Source organism: Protomyctophum bolini (assembly GCF_963924005.1).
Source record: "Protomyctophum bolini genome assembly, chromosome: 21".
Classification (NCBI taxonomy): domain Eukaryota; kingdom Metazoa; phylum Chordata; class Actinopteri; order Myctophiformes; family Myctophidae; genus Protomyctophum; species Protomyctophum bolini.
The window spans coordinates 10281155-10300345 of NC_137882.1; the positions used below are offsets into that span (position 1 = coordinate 10281155).

Consider the following 19191-nt stretch of genomic DNA (forward strand, 5'->3'; position numbering starts at 1 on the left):
CGCGAGAGAGCAACGTAGTAACGTGTGTATGTGTGTGTGTGTGTGTGTGTGTGTGTGTGTGTGTGTGTACACACACATACACAAAGAATCCCTCACCCCCACCCCGGAGGGCTGCACTGTCCCTGCTTTGTCATCCCTCTTGTCCAATAATCCGCTCCCCGGGGAGAAGCAATCTGTTTTAGATTTGAAAGAGAAAGGAGCCCTGCCTGGATCACGTACAATTAAGCAGCCGTCAGAATGCATCGTCCTGAGGTTTGAGGGAGAAGTGCTGCCCCTGGGGGGGAACGGGGGGGTGGGGGGGGGGTCCTCCTCCCTTTCATCTGCCGCCCCTCCAGAATGGAGATAATGGGGAGGGAGGTATGGAGGGATAGAAAGGGTTTAGAAGGGGAGGGTTGGGAGGAATGAATAAGTTTCTTCCTCACCCCATCCATCCCCTGCTCCGCGGCTCCGCTAATAGAAGCCAGCATGCGTTTGTTTCAGCTCCTCTGCGCCTTTTCTTCCACCTCTCCCCTGGAGCGGGCAAGCGCATTCAGCCTCTGCCAGCTCTCCCCTCTACTGTCTGTCTCTCTCTGTGTGTGTGTGTGTGTGTGTGTGTGTGTGTGTGTGTGTGTGTGTGTGTCCATGTGTTACTAAGAAGTAAGAACTATAGAAACTAGTAGCCTCTGGTCCCGTTTCTTCTCCTTGACCAGAGCAGTCTTCTTCTCTGACCTGCGTGGATGCATCATAATCGTATCTTTGACCGGCTGTTTACTAGTGAGTCGCTGAGCAACTCTCAAGGCAGTTTGTTTATCCTGCCAAGGTCCAGCTTGATGTGTTATCTCTGTTTTGTTTGCCCTGAAATGCCCACGGTTAGTTCACTTGTGTTTTCTGGTGCCTCTTGAATATAACAGCAGACTGCATTCCTTCCAGCTTTGCGTTGGAATGGCAGCAGTTTGGAGAGGTAAGCTAAGCTACATATTTGATCCTTTGTGTAATATATGGGTGCCCTCTACTATAGTCATCAGTTTTCTTTAAGTTATAGAGGAAGGAACCAGAACTTTTGCCAGGAAAGATAAAGTTAATTGAATTACAAATTACGTTATTGCACGCTTTGAAAAGCCACACACATTGAGCCAAGGGCAATGGAATGACAGCCCCCTTGAGTACAAATTACAGGTTGTGTGTGTGTGTGTGTGTGTGTGTGTGTGTGTGTGTGTGTGTGTGTGCGTGTGCGTGTGCGTGTGCGTGCGTGCGCACGCGCTTGCTTGCATGTGTACTTGCATGTTTGCCAGAGAGAGTGAAAGACTCCTATAGGCTAGCATGGACGACATACAGTACACAAGGAGGGCAGGTGCAATCGGTTGGACGCGTTTTATGAGTGGTATCATGTGTTGGTGTATGTCACACTCATGGAAGAGTTTGTTTATGGCATCCAGGGTCACACAGCCTAGGTTCTCATGCTCTATGTATGGTTTCCAGAGAATAGGCCTGCACATGCTCTACATTTCGTTGGTGTAGCATTTCACGCTCCAGCTGCGGAAGTACTCTCGCCTGGGGTTTTTGCTGACTTGAACTGCTGTCTTCTTTCGCCCGTCTGAAAATGCACATCGTTACACACAAACTCACGAAAGAACTCACAAACTCAAAGCTTCTCTCCGGAACATGAATTAATTGTGTCTTTCAGTCTATGCTAAAGTTGTCCGCCTTGTGTTTGACTTGGTCTCTAAAAGCCTTAATGTCTTGAGCACCATGGTAGAGTTACAACTTAAGTGAAGCCAGTTGAACTTCATTTTTGTGGTATTCGTGGTGTAGTAAGGTGATGTAAGCACGCTTGCAGTTAGCAGTATAAGACTTTTAAAAATGTAACCAGATCAGGTTGTCTGTTAAAGACTCACTTTTACACACACACACACACACACACACACACACACACACACACACACACACACACACACACACACACACACACACAAATCTGTTCAACAAGTGGCCTTAAAGGAGGCCACATTAATCATTGCACCATCCGTGTTGGCCATTAATTCTCTAAACTAATACAGATCAAGTCTTCTGTTGTGTTCATTGTCAATGAGTAACCCGGGCTTACAGGCATGCAAGGACCCTGTTTCTTCCTAATGGCTCATTACGGTTCTGGACTTAGCTGTGACACACAGAGCCCCGCTGCTCTGCCGCTCTGGAGTGAGAGGACGTCATGTTGAACATGAAAGGGGATTGAAATGTTGATGCAATGCCACTCTGCCACTCTTTTCAACTCGGTAGTTGGTATGAAAACATTCCAGGACTATTGAAGTGGGTAGAACACTGAGCCTAGAACCAAAAAATAAAAATAAATAAATACAGCAAATCCCCCAAACTCGTTGCACTCGCTCGCCCTCTGTGCCGCTGTGCTGCTGATTTCATGGAAACAAGAAAAAAAAAAGTCAACCTCTTTATTCTTGACAATTACCTCAGTGGAAACCCATTGAAGCAATTTGCCATAGTTCTCTTTTGTGGCTAAAAGAATAATTTATCCGCACCATATTTGACATGTGGCAGAGAGACGGGAAAGCCACCCGTGAGCAAGCAGCTCGTTCTCCACATCCCCCTTCTCTCTTTCTTGCCCTGATAGAGTGTTTTCTGATGGGAGTGTGGGTTTTGACAACAGCGGAGCAACAGGAATATTAATGCCCTGTATTTTATTCATCTCAGGTCCCCCTATCTCTAATTGTTTCCATTCATGGCTCAGAAAAGAATAGAAACGCTGAGCTGTTGTATAGGTTCATACCATTTTTCCATAGCTGCTGTTCCTCAGATTGTGATTCCAGTTATTTTTTTGTGGTATATCACACAGTGAATTATATGTCACATCGCTGGGCGGGTTTCCTTCTCGTTCATCCTTTGATGTGATACATCTGTTTTCCCACTTGACACGCCAACCCACCTTGAATAATGTAATCGGTCGACGGCCGCCAGTGAAGAAATATAGATATCTGAAAGGTGCCGATGCAGCGATGAGCCGAAGGATAGCGGGGAAACTTTATACATAATGCATCACCGCTTTGACTGTGCTGCCATCACATGATTTAGCATGAAGTCCCATTGGTAAAAAGGTGCAATCAAGAAAGCTTGTGGTTAGAGGTAACATGCACATGCACACGTGGCCACACACACACACACACACACACACACACAGCCTTTCTGAAACTTAATTATTTCCCTCTTAGCATTCCCAGAAGCCCCTCACGATTCCCAGCAGACCACCTGGTAACCCACAAGCCACTTTTAACTTTGAAGTCTGTGGGACCAGGATTCATTTAATTATATATTTACATGCATCCATAATTAATGATGGCGTGGCCTGGGCAGCTCAGGGAGATGGACATGGGGTTTAACTCGGGGCAAGGCGTGCCCCCCCGGGCCAGGTTCATATTTCACTGAATCCACGGCATTCTTCTGACCACTGGTAACCACCCAACTCAAGGACCACAGGTCACGGGATCATGATCACTGTGACGCTTTAATTTGCCTGTTTGAGACATGAAAAGCTTAAGGTTAAGGCTCAGATATATGGCCGTCAAATCTGTGTGTGACTGTGTGTGTGTGTGTGTGTGTGTGTGTGTGTGTGTGTGTGTGCGTGTGTGTTGCTTTTTTTCAGTGAACATCCCCGAAAACAAAGACTCATTGATCTCTCCCTCCCACCACTCTACACTCGCGCTTGAATTTCTAGCTGGAATTTCGTCCGAGTGTCTACACCAATTTGGCCATTTTTTTGGTCAAACAAATCAACGACCTTAAGAGTCTGAAAACACCAAGGTATGAGACCGTTCCCAGTGTGTACACGTGGGCAAGTGAGTGTATCGGGACAGTGCTCTCCTTCAGTGAGCGCGGCGAGGCTGACAGGCGGGTCTTGGCGGGCACGGCGTTGTGCCCCTGGCCTGCCGGGCACGGCAGGTCTCAACACAGGCACTCTTCAGTGTAAGGGCCCTCGTCAGGTCCCGTGGCGGCAGAGAGGCCACATTCCCTCGGATTAGAGAAACATTTCGACTAACCTCAATATTAATCTAAGGCCGCTTCGTAATCATATTTTCCCCTCAGAAATCGAACGAGAGCAATCAGGCCTTCACTTGCCTTGAAAACCTTTAGCACTGGTTTGAGGCTAAATCAGGATAGCTACCCTTGTTTCCCCCACTGCACACATACTTCCACCTCTTCCAACAGTGTTTTCTTTGTCTCTCATTTTACATTCATGCATGTACACCTCTTTTTGTCACTTTTTTCCCTCGTTCTCGCATGACAAAAAAATCTTTGCTGTGTTACTGGTGGTCTGGTAAACTGTAGTCTCAGAATAGCCAATAGAATTTGAACTATGCCATCAGGCTTTAATACCCCTCTCATCGCCAATGTCCCTCTGTGGCTTGGCTGCCCCGTAGATGGACCGAACAAACAGTGGGAGCGAGAGAGAACGAGGGGGATAGAAAAGAGAGGGGATTTGAGGTGCTTTGAAATGGCCAAACTGATTTACTTTAGAGGTCCATTGACCATATTCTGTTTTGGGTTTTGACTAGCATCTTAAATTAGGAATGTGAAACCCTCTCACATACCAAGCCTTACAAGAACCAATATCCATAGGCGGAACCATGTACAGTATAAGGTTGAGGAATTCTACTTCCACCGCACTTTTCTTTGAGGGTACACATTGACATGTGGCCATCAGTCAGTGTTGTTTTACAGAAGAATTCCTCTGGTGTCATCCCTTTACAGCAAGCCTCGATTGTTCTTGAACTATGATTGATACTCGCAAAGGACGTGGCGCTATGAGCAAACGGCACCCTAGCCAAAAGTCTGTCTTTGTCGTGTTGTGCACTGTGGCCAGAGAAAAATGCTTTCCGTAAAGATTACCATCCATGCTTTTAATTGTTGCTCTCTCTCTCTCTCCCCCCTCTCTCTCTCTCTCTTTCTGATCAGCCAGTCGTTTTCTACCCCCGTAGCCCCTCTCCCCCTCTTAACCCCTGTGTGTGGGTATCCCCAGGTGGCTGAGGTTAGGCTAAACTAGCCACCATCAAAGCCACATTACCACGCGGGTCAGAGGACGGTCATGGTGCAGAAGGGTGTGTGGTTGGAGGCCCTAACCGCAGGGCACAACCACCAACCAGCCCTGTTCTGAGTGGGTTACACCAACAGCAACTCCTCCTGACTGCAGTATGTTTGATGTTGCAGTACAAGCAAGGCACAGCTGTCAGCATGGCCACACCAAACGACTTTGAGCCCCGCTGTCATGTGCTGCGAGGGAGCCAGTGAATGGGCTTAGAGAGAGAAAACCCATGAAAGTACTGTAAAGATTACAGGGGTGTTGAGGTGCGCTAAAGGTCGCTTGTTTTTGATGGCCATTAATCTGAAAATTGCACATTTCTACCTCTCTGGCAGCTGTGTTTCAGACTGAAAAGTTCATAGTGCCCTTTTTGTTTGGTTCCTTTGAACCCCCCGGGCCCTTTTCTTTCCTCTTGTCCGTCCCCAATATTCTTCCCCCAGCTTAAGCCTGATGACTCTACAGTAAGAGCTCATTTAAAGGGCCATTAGTGCTAATCCTCCGAAACAATGAGGCATGAGAAACAATGTGCACCCTAGTCCTCTGACTTTGGCCGGGCATAAAGGCCTCTTGTCTGTTCTCCACATGTATAGAGGACTGTTCTGCTGTTATCAAACTGGATGCGATGAATACATTCAGCTAAAGAGAATGACTCCTAAATATGGGAAATTATATCTGTTATTTTCATTAAAATACTTATTCCCAATTATTGCATCTTTTTAAGTTTTAACTAATCTTTATTTTGATATCACAAAACATGTTACAGGTGTAAAAAGAAAAGCCGGTACAAGCCCCACCCATTACAGTTAAAAAGAAAAGTGGAAAGAAATAATTGTAAGAAGATTATAATATAATGCCTCTCCTTTAATAGCGGATTTGGGAAAAATCTGTTGCTGAATCTTCATAGTTCATCACATGTCATGTAGAATGTTTTACAACCCCCCCACCCCCCACCCCACCCCACAAAGGGGTTTTAGACAAACACCAGTAGACCTTTGTCAATGTCTACTCTAAAGCGGTCACAGTCTGATTGTGATATTTCATCCATACCGGATATGATACGGCTCCTGGTTTTGTGTTGAAGAGACTGTGTTATCCAATAAATTGTGTGAGCTCCAGAATGCCACGGACCATAGAACTCCTGACTGACATGTTCTGCACCAACTCTCCAGCCAGTGGGATGCTGCCTGCACGAGGCAGAGAGCGGCCCTGTATGTCAGTCCACTCTGATACAAGGGCACGTGTGGGATAACTGCTTTAGGAGATCGTCTTGCTGTGTATATAACAGCGTACTTGATAGCTGTTAATAATGTAGGTGTTTCCTTTTCAGGCACGTGTCAGAGAGAGTTTGGGTCAAAAACGAACTTTGGGCGACCCATAGAGGAAAGTGGAAGAGGATCAGGTCAAATTGAATTAGAATGGGAGACGACCCAGAGGACAGGGAGGCCACAGCTGTATCACTTTGCCTTCGTCACTTCGGCCCACATCACATGGGTCACTCCTTATTTTATTAGCCCAGCTATCCAAGTCATTTAAGACAGTGTCACTATTGATATCGCTGAGGCTAACCCCATTAGCACCACAAGGGTTGTATCAAATGGCACAATGAAACGCCTTGTCTGTTTTCTCAATTCCACGAGTCACATGAAAAGGCTATTGCTGGGAATCATTGGCATGTCAAATTGAATGTGTGCTGGGTGCTAATATTACACAGCCTGCCTGGCTGACCAGCTTTCCATGGGTTTTAAGGTCCTCCACAGCTTGTCAACGCGAGAGAGAGAGAGAGACACACATTCTGAACTTTTGGTTTCAGTGAGTGGGAATTGTTCAGAGTTATGTAGGAGGAGTCGGCAGTGCTCACTGGCTCGCAGCGGGAGTGCGTGTTTTTTTCGGGAAGCACAGCCTGCGCATATGTGTGTGCGACGTGCGTATGCGCCTCAGCGGTGTTTGTACAGTAGGTTGTGTAGGATGGGTGTATGGAGGGTGTGTGTTATCCGGTGTGAAGGTCTGTGCACTCTGCCACCCTGTGCTGGAAGGGAGGAGAGGGGGGGTAGGGGGGGGGGGGGGGGCGGGCAGTGGAGGGAGTTTGTCCAAACAGCGCCAGTGTTTGCACTGGGCTGTCAGGATGACTGGGCAGGCTGGCCCGGACACTGCCTGTCTGAAAAACTCTCCAAAAAAGCTCTTAAAGCTCGATTGGAAGCAATGCTTATCACAAGAACCATCAAACTGGAGGAAAGGGTAAAGATAAGAATAGGTGGAATTTATTTTTTTATTGTAGAGTCTCGTATCATAAACATGATTTTTCTCTCGCCCAATTTTCATTTGATATTTGTTTGGGAACGGTGCCATAAGTTTGGGTGTTCTCAACCTGTCATCTCATGACAGGTCCATCTGTTCGACCCATCACCGAGAGCAGGTGTTGCAGGGTTTGCCGTGTGTGTGTGTGTGTGTGTGTGTGTGTGTGTGTGTGTGTGTGTGTGTGTGTGTGTGTGTGTGTGTGTGTGTGTGTGTGTGTGTGTGTGTGTTTGTGTGTGTGTTGGGACGGACGTTGGACATGTCGATACGCCAGGACCAGCCCCCTGGTCATGGTCTCCCTGCCCTTTGCCTTCTGTATCCATAGAACAACACTTTCATTGGCCGTAGTAAATTACCCGTGACCTCCATCCAGCTTTACGTGTGTTCCTCAACAGCTTGTTTGAAACAACCTCATTTAAGTGAAGAAAAAAATCTTTTCAAGACATTAAGTTAATTATAGTATGATATTAAAATTATAGAATGATAATCTACAAGTGACATTATATTAAATGTATTTTTTTTGCCTGGCTTTTGGTCTATGGACTTTTAATGGTTGTTTAGAGCCCTTTTAACAAAAATGTAATGGTAGCTAAGTCTATGGACTTGTTTGTTTAGGGCACTAAAGGAAGAGATGTCATGTGGCCAATACATAGGTACATGATGTCTTCGTTTCATACAGTAACACACTGCAATGTCACTGCATTCATGTCTTGTAATGTAATATAGTGGCAGTGAATCTGCAATGAATGAAAGTGACTCTGCCACATGCAGTATATGCAGGCTTCAAAATGTCAAAATGCTGCTTCATTTCAACATTACCAGGCACCCCTCACTTCACATAAGTGTGATTTTTTTTAACTTCAGCTGATGCTCTTTTCCAGAATGTCTTATAGACATTTTTGCACAGTTTGCATAGACAGCAGTGTAGTGTCATAAAAGAGCATGTTCTGCATATTCAACTCGCATGGGGTCCCATGTATTCTTATGCATAATGCATTTGCCAACAAATCAGTGCCTCGGGTACCGTCCCTTGTGTGCTCAACTTGGATGGAAGGAAAGGGCGGCGGCCGGGCTCAGGTGTTCGTTTTCCATGCCATTAACTCACAATGGAGAGCGCCATGGTGCCACCGGGTGAGACCACAGCCCATAAGGCACAGCGCCATGGTGCCACCGGGTGAGACCACAGCCCATAAGGCACAGCGCCATGGTGCCACCGGGTGAGACCACAGCCCATAAGGCACAGCGCCATGGTGCCACCGGGTGAGACCACAGCCCATAAGGCACAGCGCCATGGTGCCACCGGGTGAGACCACAGCCCATAAGGCACAGCGCCATGGTGCCAACGGGTGAGACCACAGCCCATAAGGCACAGAAGTCACAACGGAGAGCGCCATGGTGCCACCGGGTGAGACCACAGCCCATAAGGCACTGAAGTCATTATCACAGTGCCATGGTTCATCATCCACCCACAAGCCACGCTCTGAGATATACTGGAATAGACATCAACGTTTCATATTGTACGTACAGTATGTCATTTCTTGTCATATTTCAACCCGGCCTATGGAGTGCGTCAGAAAACATTTGATATATGTATCGAGCAATATGGGGGTTATACCCCCTAGCATCACCCAAGCATCCCGCTCCGTATTTCCTCATGTCATCTCTTGCCTATTTAGGTAGATGCTAGTTTTGATATCCAGATGTAGTGCCGCACGTTTCTTGCTCAAATGTGAATCTTGAGTTTCCTCCACACGAATTGAGATCACGATTCTCACAAGATTCTCATTTTGTCCATGAAAATATCTATTGTCTTTCGTCTGTATAGTTGCTGAACATTACTACAAAATGTGGCACCTGGAGCCAACTACTGTGGCTTTAAACAGGCAACATCAAAGTGCTTGACTTAAACCTCTCTTAAAGTCTCTCTCTCTTGTAGCAAAAACATAAGAGTAACTCAAATTAATTGGACAGCCAACTAGTGCTGCACAATTGTCAGCTTAGTCTGTTGCTGGTTTACCAGAGGTCAGGCTTTTTAATTCCATCTTGTAAATTATTGGCTAAATTAGGTTACATTTTTTTTAAATGGCTTGGAAGACTTGGGATCACTTTAAAAATAGTCTCCTCTTTCTATAGTGAGCTGTGTGTTGAGCCTTGGGTTATTTAGACTTTTTATGACAAGCCATGACATTGAGATGTTGTCCACTGTCCTGGGTGTGTGTGTGTGTGTGTGTGTGTGTGTGTGTGTGTGTGTGTAATGCATGCACGTGCGTGCGTGTGACCAAGTCAGGAGAGGGGGGCCACGAAGGGCTAGGATGACTCAGTGTAAACCTGTGATTGGCGACAGTGGCATGGGGTTAATGTAGCGGAACCCTCCCTCCCCTGGGACGCCCATCTCCCTTGTCCCCCAACTCTGGTCCCATCCTCCCCACAGGCCCTCTGTCACGCTTGACTCACCAGGGGGTGACGTTTGACTGACAGGTGGTGGGCGGACCACGATTGGCCCTCTCGTGTGTGTTTTGAGCGCGGCCAGCCAATGGCGTGGTCTCAGCACAAGTAAGCCCCGAACAAGAGCTCTCGGGTTGATGTGATGGACAGTTAGAGTTAACGTGCGCTACTGTGTGGTTGGTTGTTTGGTTGTGTGTGTGCGTGTGTGTTTGTTGTGTCTGTTATCTCGCGCAGGAAGAGAGAGTCAGACTCTTGCCTGCCTGGGGTGAATGCGTGCTCATAGAGGAATAATACACAGAAAAGTTGCAACATGAGACTCGTGGAATCTTCCAGGGTGAGATCGGTTTCTTTCTAGACCTTCGTTGCGCTCTGCTGTTTGTGTGGAAGTCGGTTTTCATGACTTGCTGTGGTCTACTTGTTAGTTCAGACCGGGACAGGAGATTTGAAGATGAGAGATAGTTTTTTGAGTGGCGAGTGTAATTCAGTCAGCATGCAACACATGTTGGATATGTTAAGAGACATATTTCTTGGTGGACTTTTAAGGGTCTCTTTTACTCGAGGGGGAAAACCTCCCTTTGGTTTTCTCTGCTGATTGATATAGTTGAGTTTGAGGGTGATTTGTGAGCAGACGTCATGATTGTCATTGAAATAAATACGTTGACTTACTCTCAGGGGGAATCTGGAAACTCCACTGACACGCATCCTTTTTTTAAACTTCCACTTATAGTTTGATGTTTCCTTTCTTGCTCTTTATTTCCTTTTTCTACATGCCCCCATCTCACGCAAACCTCTCAACAGCAGAACTCTGATCTGGATCTCTGGCTCCGACCCGTACTCACCCCCCGATTCTTTCTTCTGTCTCCTCAGACGTGGCCGTAAGAACTCCGCCGGCGTGAGCGAGTGAGTGAGCGAGCGAGCGAGCAACCCCCTATCCAGTTCTCCTCTCCCTGCTCCATCTTGCCATCTGCCCGTGTCCCGCCCGTGTCCCGGTCCTAGGCCATCATGTTGGTGCAGTGTCTGGCCTGGCTGGTCCTCCTGTCCCTGGACTGGGCCCCGGGCAGTGCGGCCTTCACCACCACCAGGGCCCAGGGCCTGAGGGGTCGCATCCAGAGGGACCGCCGGAACATACGGCCCAACATCATTCTCATCATAACTGACGACCAAGATGTCGAGCTGGGTAAGAGTTGCATCTCTGCCCCTCTGCCTGGAACTGGTTTATAAAAGTTACATTTTTACATTCTTGCCTTGCTTTCATTTTCTCTCTCTCTCTCTCTCTCTCTCTATCTCTCATTATCTTTGTGGGGTTCACTTTAAGATTTATGAACGTGTTAGAGGCTTCTTCTGCACATTAAATATTAAATGGAAACCATAAGCCGGAGCAGAAGGGCCATCTGGACCTTAGCATAGCTTTATCTGTGTTTACTTCATTCATAATGGATTGTGATTATGTTTACTGCTGTCTATTTGAAGATGCTTTGAGGAAACGTCACCTAGTCAGTGTTTTTCCGCCGGAGTATAAATAAATAGTGATTCTGTTTTAGAAGATTCTTTCCTAGTGGACTCCCACAGACAGTAACGTTTTGGCATATTATCTGGTTTAATTTTGTGGTATTAGTCACAGCTGTGTGGCGAAACGCAAAACAGAAATTCTGCAGAACATTCAACGAGTTTCCCCCGCGTCGACCTCACACTCCACTCTCTCTTTTCTCTCTGTCTCTCTCGCCAAAACGCAGGTTCTCTTCAGGTGATGAACAAAACTCGCAAGATCATGGAAGAAGGAGGCACGAGTTTCACCAACGCCTTCGTCTCCACACCCATGTGCTGCCCGTCGCGCTCCTCCATGCTGACGGGGAAGTACGTCCACAACCACAACACCTACACCAACAACGAGAACTGCTCGTCCCCGTCCTGGCAGGCCCAACACGAGCCGCGCTCGTTCGCCGTGTACCTCAACAACACCGGCTACAGGACAGGTGGGTGTTGGACACACCATGGGAAGACAAAAGCCCCGTATTTTTGGCATATTAAACAGTTGAAAACCTTTGACGATGCTTTGAAGGATAGCGCCTCGAGATGAATCATCTCATTTTCAAGGGGTTCCAATACTCACAAATACACATAAGTACAAGGCACAATCACATACAAAATAGAGTACAACATAGACAAAGGCATAGACATTAGTTTACGCATCTACCTAAACCACTCACTGATCACTTCCAATCAACCAACATCACCCCACATGAAATGAACACATAATGACTTGAGTAAAGATATCAAGGCACCGGTAAATAATTAATGGCCTTACAGGCCAGAAGAGTTAATACATAATTAAATGGATTATAAATAATTGAGTAAATAAATGACAATTAAATAAATAACAATGACAACAATGTAATAATAATAATAATAATAATAACACGATCATTTTTGATAATATCACAAGAAACCAGTTGTAAGGAATGGGAAAGTCATAATGCGGTTGTGACAGGAAAATAATCCTAATATAAGGATAGACAAATGCAAATGTCAGCAGAGAAGGATGATACAATGCGTGACTGAAGAGGAAGAGAGGGTAGGGAGGGAGACCCTTAAAAATATAATTTCTCACCCCACGTTCCCCTCTTTCCGCCAGGGTTCCATCAGTCAATGCTACTCAAAAAAAAGCTCAAATGGCCCGCCGGCCCAATTATATACGCAAGTACCGTAAGTAGGTCGGAGAGGCTTACACTAACAGGACTATTAGTCAATGCAGATTTTTATGGGAAGTTAGAGAGTCTGTTCTGCCTGGCCTGGCCTGCCCTGCCCGCCTGTCTGCTGTGAGAAATGCAAACATGGCCAGGGTGCCAGGTCCCTGTCGTTGCTCATCGGCCAGTGTCTGCATGAGTGATGGGGCCAGCGCCGGACTGGGCAGCTCAATGGGGTGCTGTGGGTTGCAGCGTGGCCTGCGGTTTTTCGAGCTGATGTGTTAGTCTACAATTAGCCTTCTGCTGCACTGGCCGGCTTCGAACCCAGCGTACTGGGAAGGGTTGTGTTATACATTCAACTCACGTACACAAGTATACTCACACAGCACCATACAATACAAAGTGAGTGTATGGATAGACGGCACGATGCGCCAAAACCCAGCACACAATCCATGTTGATCTATCTCGAAGCTCTGTTTTTAAATCTCCCCTCTTCTCCTCTGCAGCGTTCTTCGGCAAGTATCTCAACGAGTACAATGGCAGCTACATCCCGCCCGGGTGGCGCGAGTGGGTCGGACTGATCAAAAATTCTCGCTTCTATAATTACACCGTCTGTCGAAACGGCTTCAAGGAGAAGCACGGTGCCGATTATGCCAAGGTATGTGCCCGCCGGTGTGTTCCCACAGCCCTCACAAAGGGAGACATTAACTCAATCACGTTTTTGTTTTTTACCTTTATGACCCAATGTCAGGTCTTCTCCTGACTAATTGCAGGGTCCCCCCCCCCCACTCCCCTGCACTTATACAAATAGAAATCACAGCCGCGTGGCTTATAAGAGTGTTATGATCCAGACTGGAATTCTCTGGGGAGGATGAAAGGGGAGGTGTTGATACGAAGTGGCGTCTACTTGTTCTGCAGTGCATTAAAGTGTCTCTTTATTACGGTGCGGCTTACCGCAACATTTAGACACCTTTATGTTTATAGGGGACCCGAGCTGCATGTGGAAATTACCACCTTGTTACTGTGTGTCTCTCTCTTTCCACTGTCTCTCTTTCTCGCTCTCCTCTGCATCGTGAGAGTAGCAGAGCGATTCCGTGCTGCCATGGCAGGAAGAGTTCATTTTGCCATGCCAGTGTCACAGTCCGGGTATGAGCGATGGGATGGCTACGTGTTTGCACTGCCGGGCTTCGCATGGCATCGGGCATCCATCTTCCCCGCAATGTTTTTGGAGGAGCTGTCAGGTTCTTTTCCCAGCTCTGTGCCAATGTCCTCCCAGGTTGCGTGGTCCTGGGGGCATGAGGAATGTGCATAAGGGGGGTTTCATGGTTTGGGCACATGTCAAGTCGAGTTTTTAAATGGTCTGCCTGAAGGATGGGCAAACAAATGTTTGGACTGGTACTCCCATGCCAAATGACTTGCTTGTTGAGTTAGACCGAGGTGTAAAGTTACCCACAAGCTGAGGGCAAGGTGTTTACGAGACGTGGGCCCAGTAAGCAGGTTGTGGTTTGAGACCAAATGGACCCACTATGAGCTCTCACTTGCCAGAACCCATTAACCTACCACTAGAGCGATGGCTCCCCTTCTCCGTCCCACAGGGTGAGGAGTTCATTGGGTCACAGTGGGTGCAGTTGGCTCACCGGGTCATTGTGATGTGATGTGGCTGCTCACCCAGTGAGCTCACCCATTCAACCCCATCTAGTTTTCCACCTGTGAGGAGGCTGAGATATTTGAGGTTAGGGTCCTTGCGATAATGCACTGTGTAAGACTGGTTTACTTTAGCAGCCTCTCTCCACTTCTAAAGCATTCCTCTCATTCCATGACAGCAGGGAGATGAAACAAAACACCAAAGCATCAATGGCAGCGATAATAACAATGCATTCTTAACGATCTTTAGATCCATATGCTTCCTATAAGCAGACACGACTATAAATAACATAATGAAGTTAAAACCACAATCTGAATGATGAATGTTTATACGGACAAACATTTAGATAAATGTTTGCCGTATAAATCAGACTAAAAAAAGTTCAACTGGAAGTGATGAGTCGCTACGTGCTCACCGCAAGTATCACTTTACAGTACTACCAATCATCTACAAATGACGCATGTTTTACTTGGCCAGCCATTATCTCTCTTCACTCTCACTTCCATTTGCCCTGCCAGAGCCCTTAGCGGCAATGAGTCAGATTATGGAGCGTTGGCAGTCCACAGGAAACCAGTATGGCAATTCTTCTTTGCGTGTGCGTGTGCGTGTGCGTGTGTGTGCGTGTGTGCGTGTGCGTGTGCGTGTGTGTGCCACAGCCAGGCCATTAAAGACGGTCATAAAAAAAGACTATTATTAGAATCAGCCAAACCCACTCTGACATTTCAGGGAAATCACCCGCTCTACCCATTGCCGGTCTCAGCTGTGTGCCAATGTGCAGGTAGAACGCCTAATCAGCTGGTGGAATCTTGGCAAGCGCTGCAGTGATTTTAGGCGAGGGTGTAACCCCATGCAAGTAAAAAACTCCAGTGCTCCTGGCATCAGGCTTTGATAGGACATAAGACAATGCAGTTTGATAGGAAGTCGGTCATAAGACGATGCCAAACTTCCCGAGTCTAAGCTCTCCAGAGTTGGCCGTAATTCCCAGATCACACACAAACGTGACTGTAGTCTCATAACATGGTCTTTTCTTCAAAATGGCCGTATAGTGCGGGCATGGTACATTTTTTTTTACCAAGTATTTATATCATGCTGTAACTGCAGGGGTTGGGCGATTCTCACCCGCACTACAGAATACGACATAAGAGCAATGTGGCAGCCATGGGAATGTGGTCAATCTACTGTAGGGTCACTGCAGCCATTCTCATCATCTGCTCTCCTACTCTCTTCCCACCCATGGTTAACTCTGAGGCTATTCTAATTAATACATTCCTTCATCTCCCATGCTGGTGCATGAGAGAGAGAGAGATAGAGAGAGAGAGAGAGAGAGAGAGAGAGAGAGAGAGAGAGATGGTGCAATAGCATGAAGGGAGAGGAATGGATAGCATAGATGGAGAGAAGTGGAGGGAGAGATTGTTGTCATAACAGCATACTAGTTGAAAAAGCACCGGACTCCCCCTCGCCATCAAATGGTGTCACATCCAATCCTGCACAGTCACTGATGAGGAAGCAGTTTGCTCATACACATGCATGCACACATGCACAGCATTGCACACACACGTGTAAGCACGCACGCACACACACCCACACACACACGCACGCGCACACACACGTAACTTAAGCACAAACACATGCACACACACACACACACACACACACACACACACACACATACAAGGCAGATTGGCGCTGTGTAGTGTACTCAATGGTCCTTCATATCCTTATCAGCCCCTCATCCTTACTAATCTCTTAAGCTCAGCTGTTCTATTTAGTGTTGATTTAGCTCTTTTTGTCCTTCCAGGACTATTTCACAGATCTGATCACCAACGACAGCATCAACTACTTCCGCATGTCCAAGAGGATGTTCCCGCACCGCCCTGTGATGATGGTCATCAGCCACGCTGCCCCGCATGGCCCGGAGGACTCGGCGCCACAGTACTCTGAATTCTTCCCCAATGCCTCACAACACATGTAAGTTACACACAAACACTTGGGCATACAGTTTATACTGTATGCCTTGAAGAAATTGGGAATTGCACAGAAAACGTGGTTTCATAATGATTTAAATGGGTTTTAATGTTGAAAGGCTGTACACGTACAACATTTCACAGATTTCTTGTAATTTTCAGTGTAGTATAGGCCTTGATCCTCTCATTCCTCAATGTGCTTTATAGTGTAGAACTACATTTAACCCCATGACACAATGCAGAAGCGTGGGCCTGTAAATTATACACACCGAAATACCCGTTTCGACCAGACATTTCACAGAATCTTGTCTGGCAACGGCTATTGTTGTCTGTTGCTGTTGGGGAATTTTTCTCACTTAAATGCCATGAATTTGCCTACTTGTATGATTTCGGTGCGCTGCAAAAAACGCAGCTACTGCGTCCTCGAGGACGAGCAGACGAGCCGCCGGGGAAGACGAGTCAGCGAGCGTGAAATCAAAAATGATTTATCATCTAAGAATAGCTAGGGCAGCACACCAGGGAGACCATCACGGATGTCGTTTTGTGTGTGTTTTATTTTTTATGGAGCGATGCTCCCATGCCAAGCCCACAGTGGCCTCCCAGGCTCCCACATCTCTCTCAACGCCAAGCCATGGCAGCGTTCCGATAGCTGTGGGTCGTTCCATGGCAACACGCCTTTATAGCCCATCCCTACGTCGGCACCTCCACCCCCGTCTCCCTGGGATCCCTGAGGCCACCGGCTGGGGGGGAATGGGAGAATGGAGTTCAGGAAGGGGGGGGGGGGGGGGATAATGCTCTCACCGCTCCTCTCCGTGTCTCTTTCTGCTTTGCTTATCTTTCCGAGTGTCTTCCTCTTCCCCTCTACCCTCTCCGTCCGTATCTATTCGCCCCCTTCTCCATCGTCTTCCTCCCTCTCCTCGTCCGTCCCGTCCCCCCCTTCGTCCTCCTGTGTAATTCCCAGAGGACTTCCTGACCCAGTACATATCAATCAGTGGTCTCTCCCCGCGGCTCCCGGGATGTGAGGAATGCATTGTGTGCTCTGGAACACCCTTTGTGACATTATTAATTTATTTTTAGCAGCAAGCCTCTGGGCAGAGATGGGTGGAGCCAGGGTCCTTGGGGTGAATGGAGGGCTGGCCCGCTGATTGCTTGTAGGTGCAGCGAGGGGTCTATAAAAGGTGGTGCCACCCGAGTGGCAAGACAGATGGCATGGCATGTAGCGTTGCTGCTTGCAGGTTTACAGGCATAGTTGCTGACTGGGCAGGTTATAACCAAATATGGTGCAAAACTGGAGCACAGTTTCTGTTTTAAGCACCATTCTATTTGGGGCACTGTTCCATTTTGATTTAACGTTGGTCCAGGGAGGCTTGGTAACACCCTACAGAAGCCAACCGTGTGCCAGATAAGGTCATCCGCTAGCTAACCCCCAGGTAATGGAAAGTTACCATTGGAGCTCTGTGGGCTCTGTGTCACTTTTCCTCTTGGCTGTAGAAGCTATAATAGAACTAATCTGTAATGCATGTATTTGGGAGGAGGCTGTGTGGCTGTAAAACGGGAGCCAGCTTGTAAATCAAAAAGGCGTCTGTACTTTTGACGCGAGCAATAGCAGGGGAGGGTTTGATGTTAATGTCATTAACATTCCTCGCCTAAAGGTTTTCTACCACCAGGCCTCTCAGACGCCTATACTGCCAGGCCTACTGCCAGGCCTACTGCCAGGCCTACTGCCAGGCCTACTGCGCCACAGCATTGCTTGGTCAGGCGTCTCTGCAAAGACACTCAATCTAAATGATTCTGGATCCAGCTGAATGTAGCTTTTGGGAAAGGCAGCGAGCCATGTTGAGCGGAGAGACCGTAAACCACAGCTCATGCCTAAGTCGTCAGGGAACATTGTGAAGTGAACACAGGGCCCTCGAGGGTAGAAATCCATGGCTAATTCCACAAAACGCCAAGCTGTATGCGACAGGTGGCAGGTGTGACCTCCCCTATATGGACTGGCTTCATTCCAGTGACCCCTGCATTCCTGGTTCCCTGGTGCCCAGGACTCCATACCTTGGTGGCCCAGTGCCCAGAGACGGGTCCCTTTGTGGGGCTTATTAGACCGCCCGGTGGGCTGGGTGAAGAGTTCACCCCTATTGCACAATGAAGGCCTGAGCAGTAGAGGGTAGGAGGCAGCTCACTCAATCAGATCAGTGCAGCTCCCATAGCAAGTCTTCATTAAAGTACCTAAGCCTGGGTATGCTGTCTAGGGGTCTGCCACTACAGGGATGGAATCTGAAGAGCCCATTCCTTTTAATTCAAGCATTTTACTAAGGCTGTGTTTCTAAATACCCCCCCAAAACAATGTGAATAATTTGCCAGCATTGTAGCATTGTTTAAACTAAGGAACACTTCTGTGGGACTAAGCTCTGTGGGTCTAATCGAGATGTGGAATTTGGAACATGCACTATTCATCATTGTATTTCATGACCCAGGAACTGCAGAGCACTTCCCAGGCACAAAAGGCAAATTATACTCATGCTGTCTTTTCTGGTCTATGTGGCCCTTCTGGTCCTGACGACCGATCCCATAGCAGACAGGTGAACAGCGTCTCTCAGCCACAACTCCACAAACAACACCCTCTCTCCCTCCCACGCGCTGTTTACCCAGGCTTTTTCTATCCCCTCACTTCAAATGACCATGACTTATTGAGTTTTCGGTCCAGGGGTTGTTGCAAACTTGACTTTGGGGGCCTATTATTTTCTTAAGCATGTGCCAACCCTCAAACGACTCGTCCGTGCCAAGAGCGCAGCGGAGCAGGGAGACTCTCGTCTCTGTGCGAGCTGAGAGATGATCCGGAGGGAGGCGTGTGGAAAAACAGCTAGCGTGCCGGCCGTCCTGTCCGACCATTAGGACATTTTCCTCGGCAAACAGGCCCGGGTTATTGACGCTTGTCAAACACACCGGACAGCAGGTTAGAAGAACCCACAGGCACCTGTTGCTGAAAAATGGCAGACAGGTGCCTGTTGACATTGTTTAAATGGGTTCTTTATGTCTGTTAATACATGGCAATGATGATAGCTCCCATGTTTTTGAGAGCGATAGTTTTTTTTTTCCTTC

The 19191-nt window shown here is 47.5% G+C and overlaps 1 protein-coding gene across 10 annotated transcripts in view; it reads left to right on the plus strand.

The window, feature by feature from the left end:
• The window catches only part of sulf1 (sulfatase 1), a 65780-nt gene that overhangs the window by 27899 nt on the left and 18690 nt on the right, over positions 1–19191 (plus strand). For all 10 annotated transcript variants that reach the window (XM_080793212.1, XM_080793205.1, XM_080793207.1 and 7 more), the window contains 4 exons: positions 10670–10979; positions 11536–11775; positions 12993–13144; positions 15930–16099. In XM_080793212.1, the coding sequence (XP_080649338.1) occupies positions 10805–10979; positions 11536–11775; positions 12993–13144; positions 15930–16099 (737 nt within the window). In that variant the 5' untranslated portion in view covers positions 10670–10804. The remainder of the gene's footprint in view (positions 1–10669; positions 10980–11535; positions 11776–12992; positions 13145–15929; positions 16100–19191) is intronic.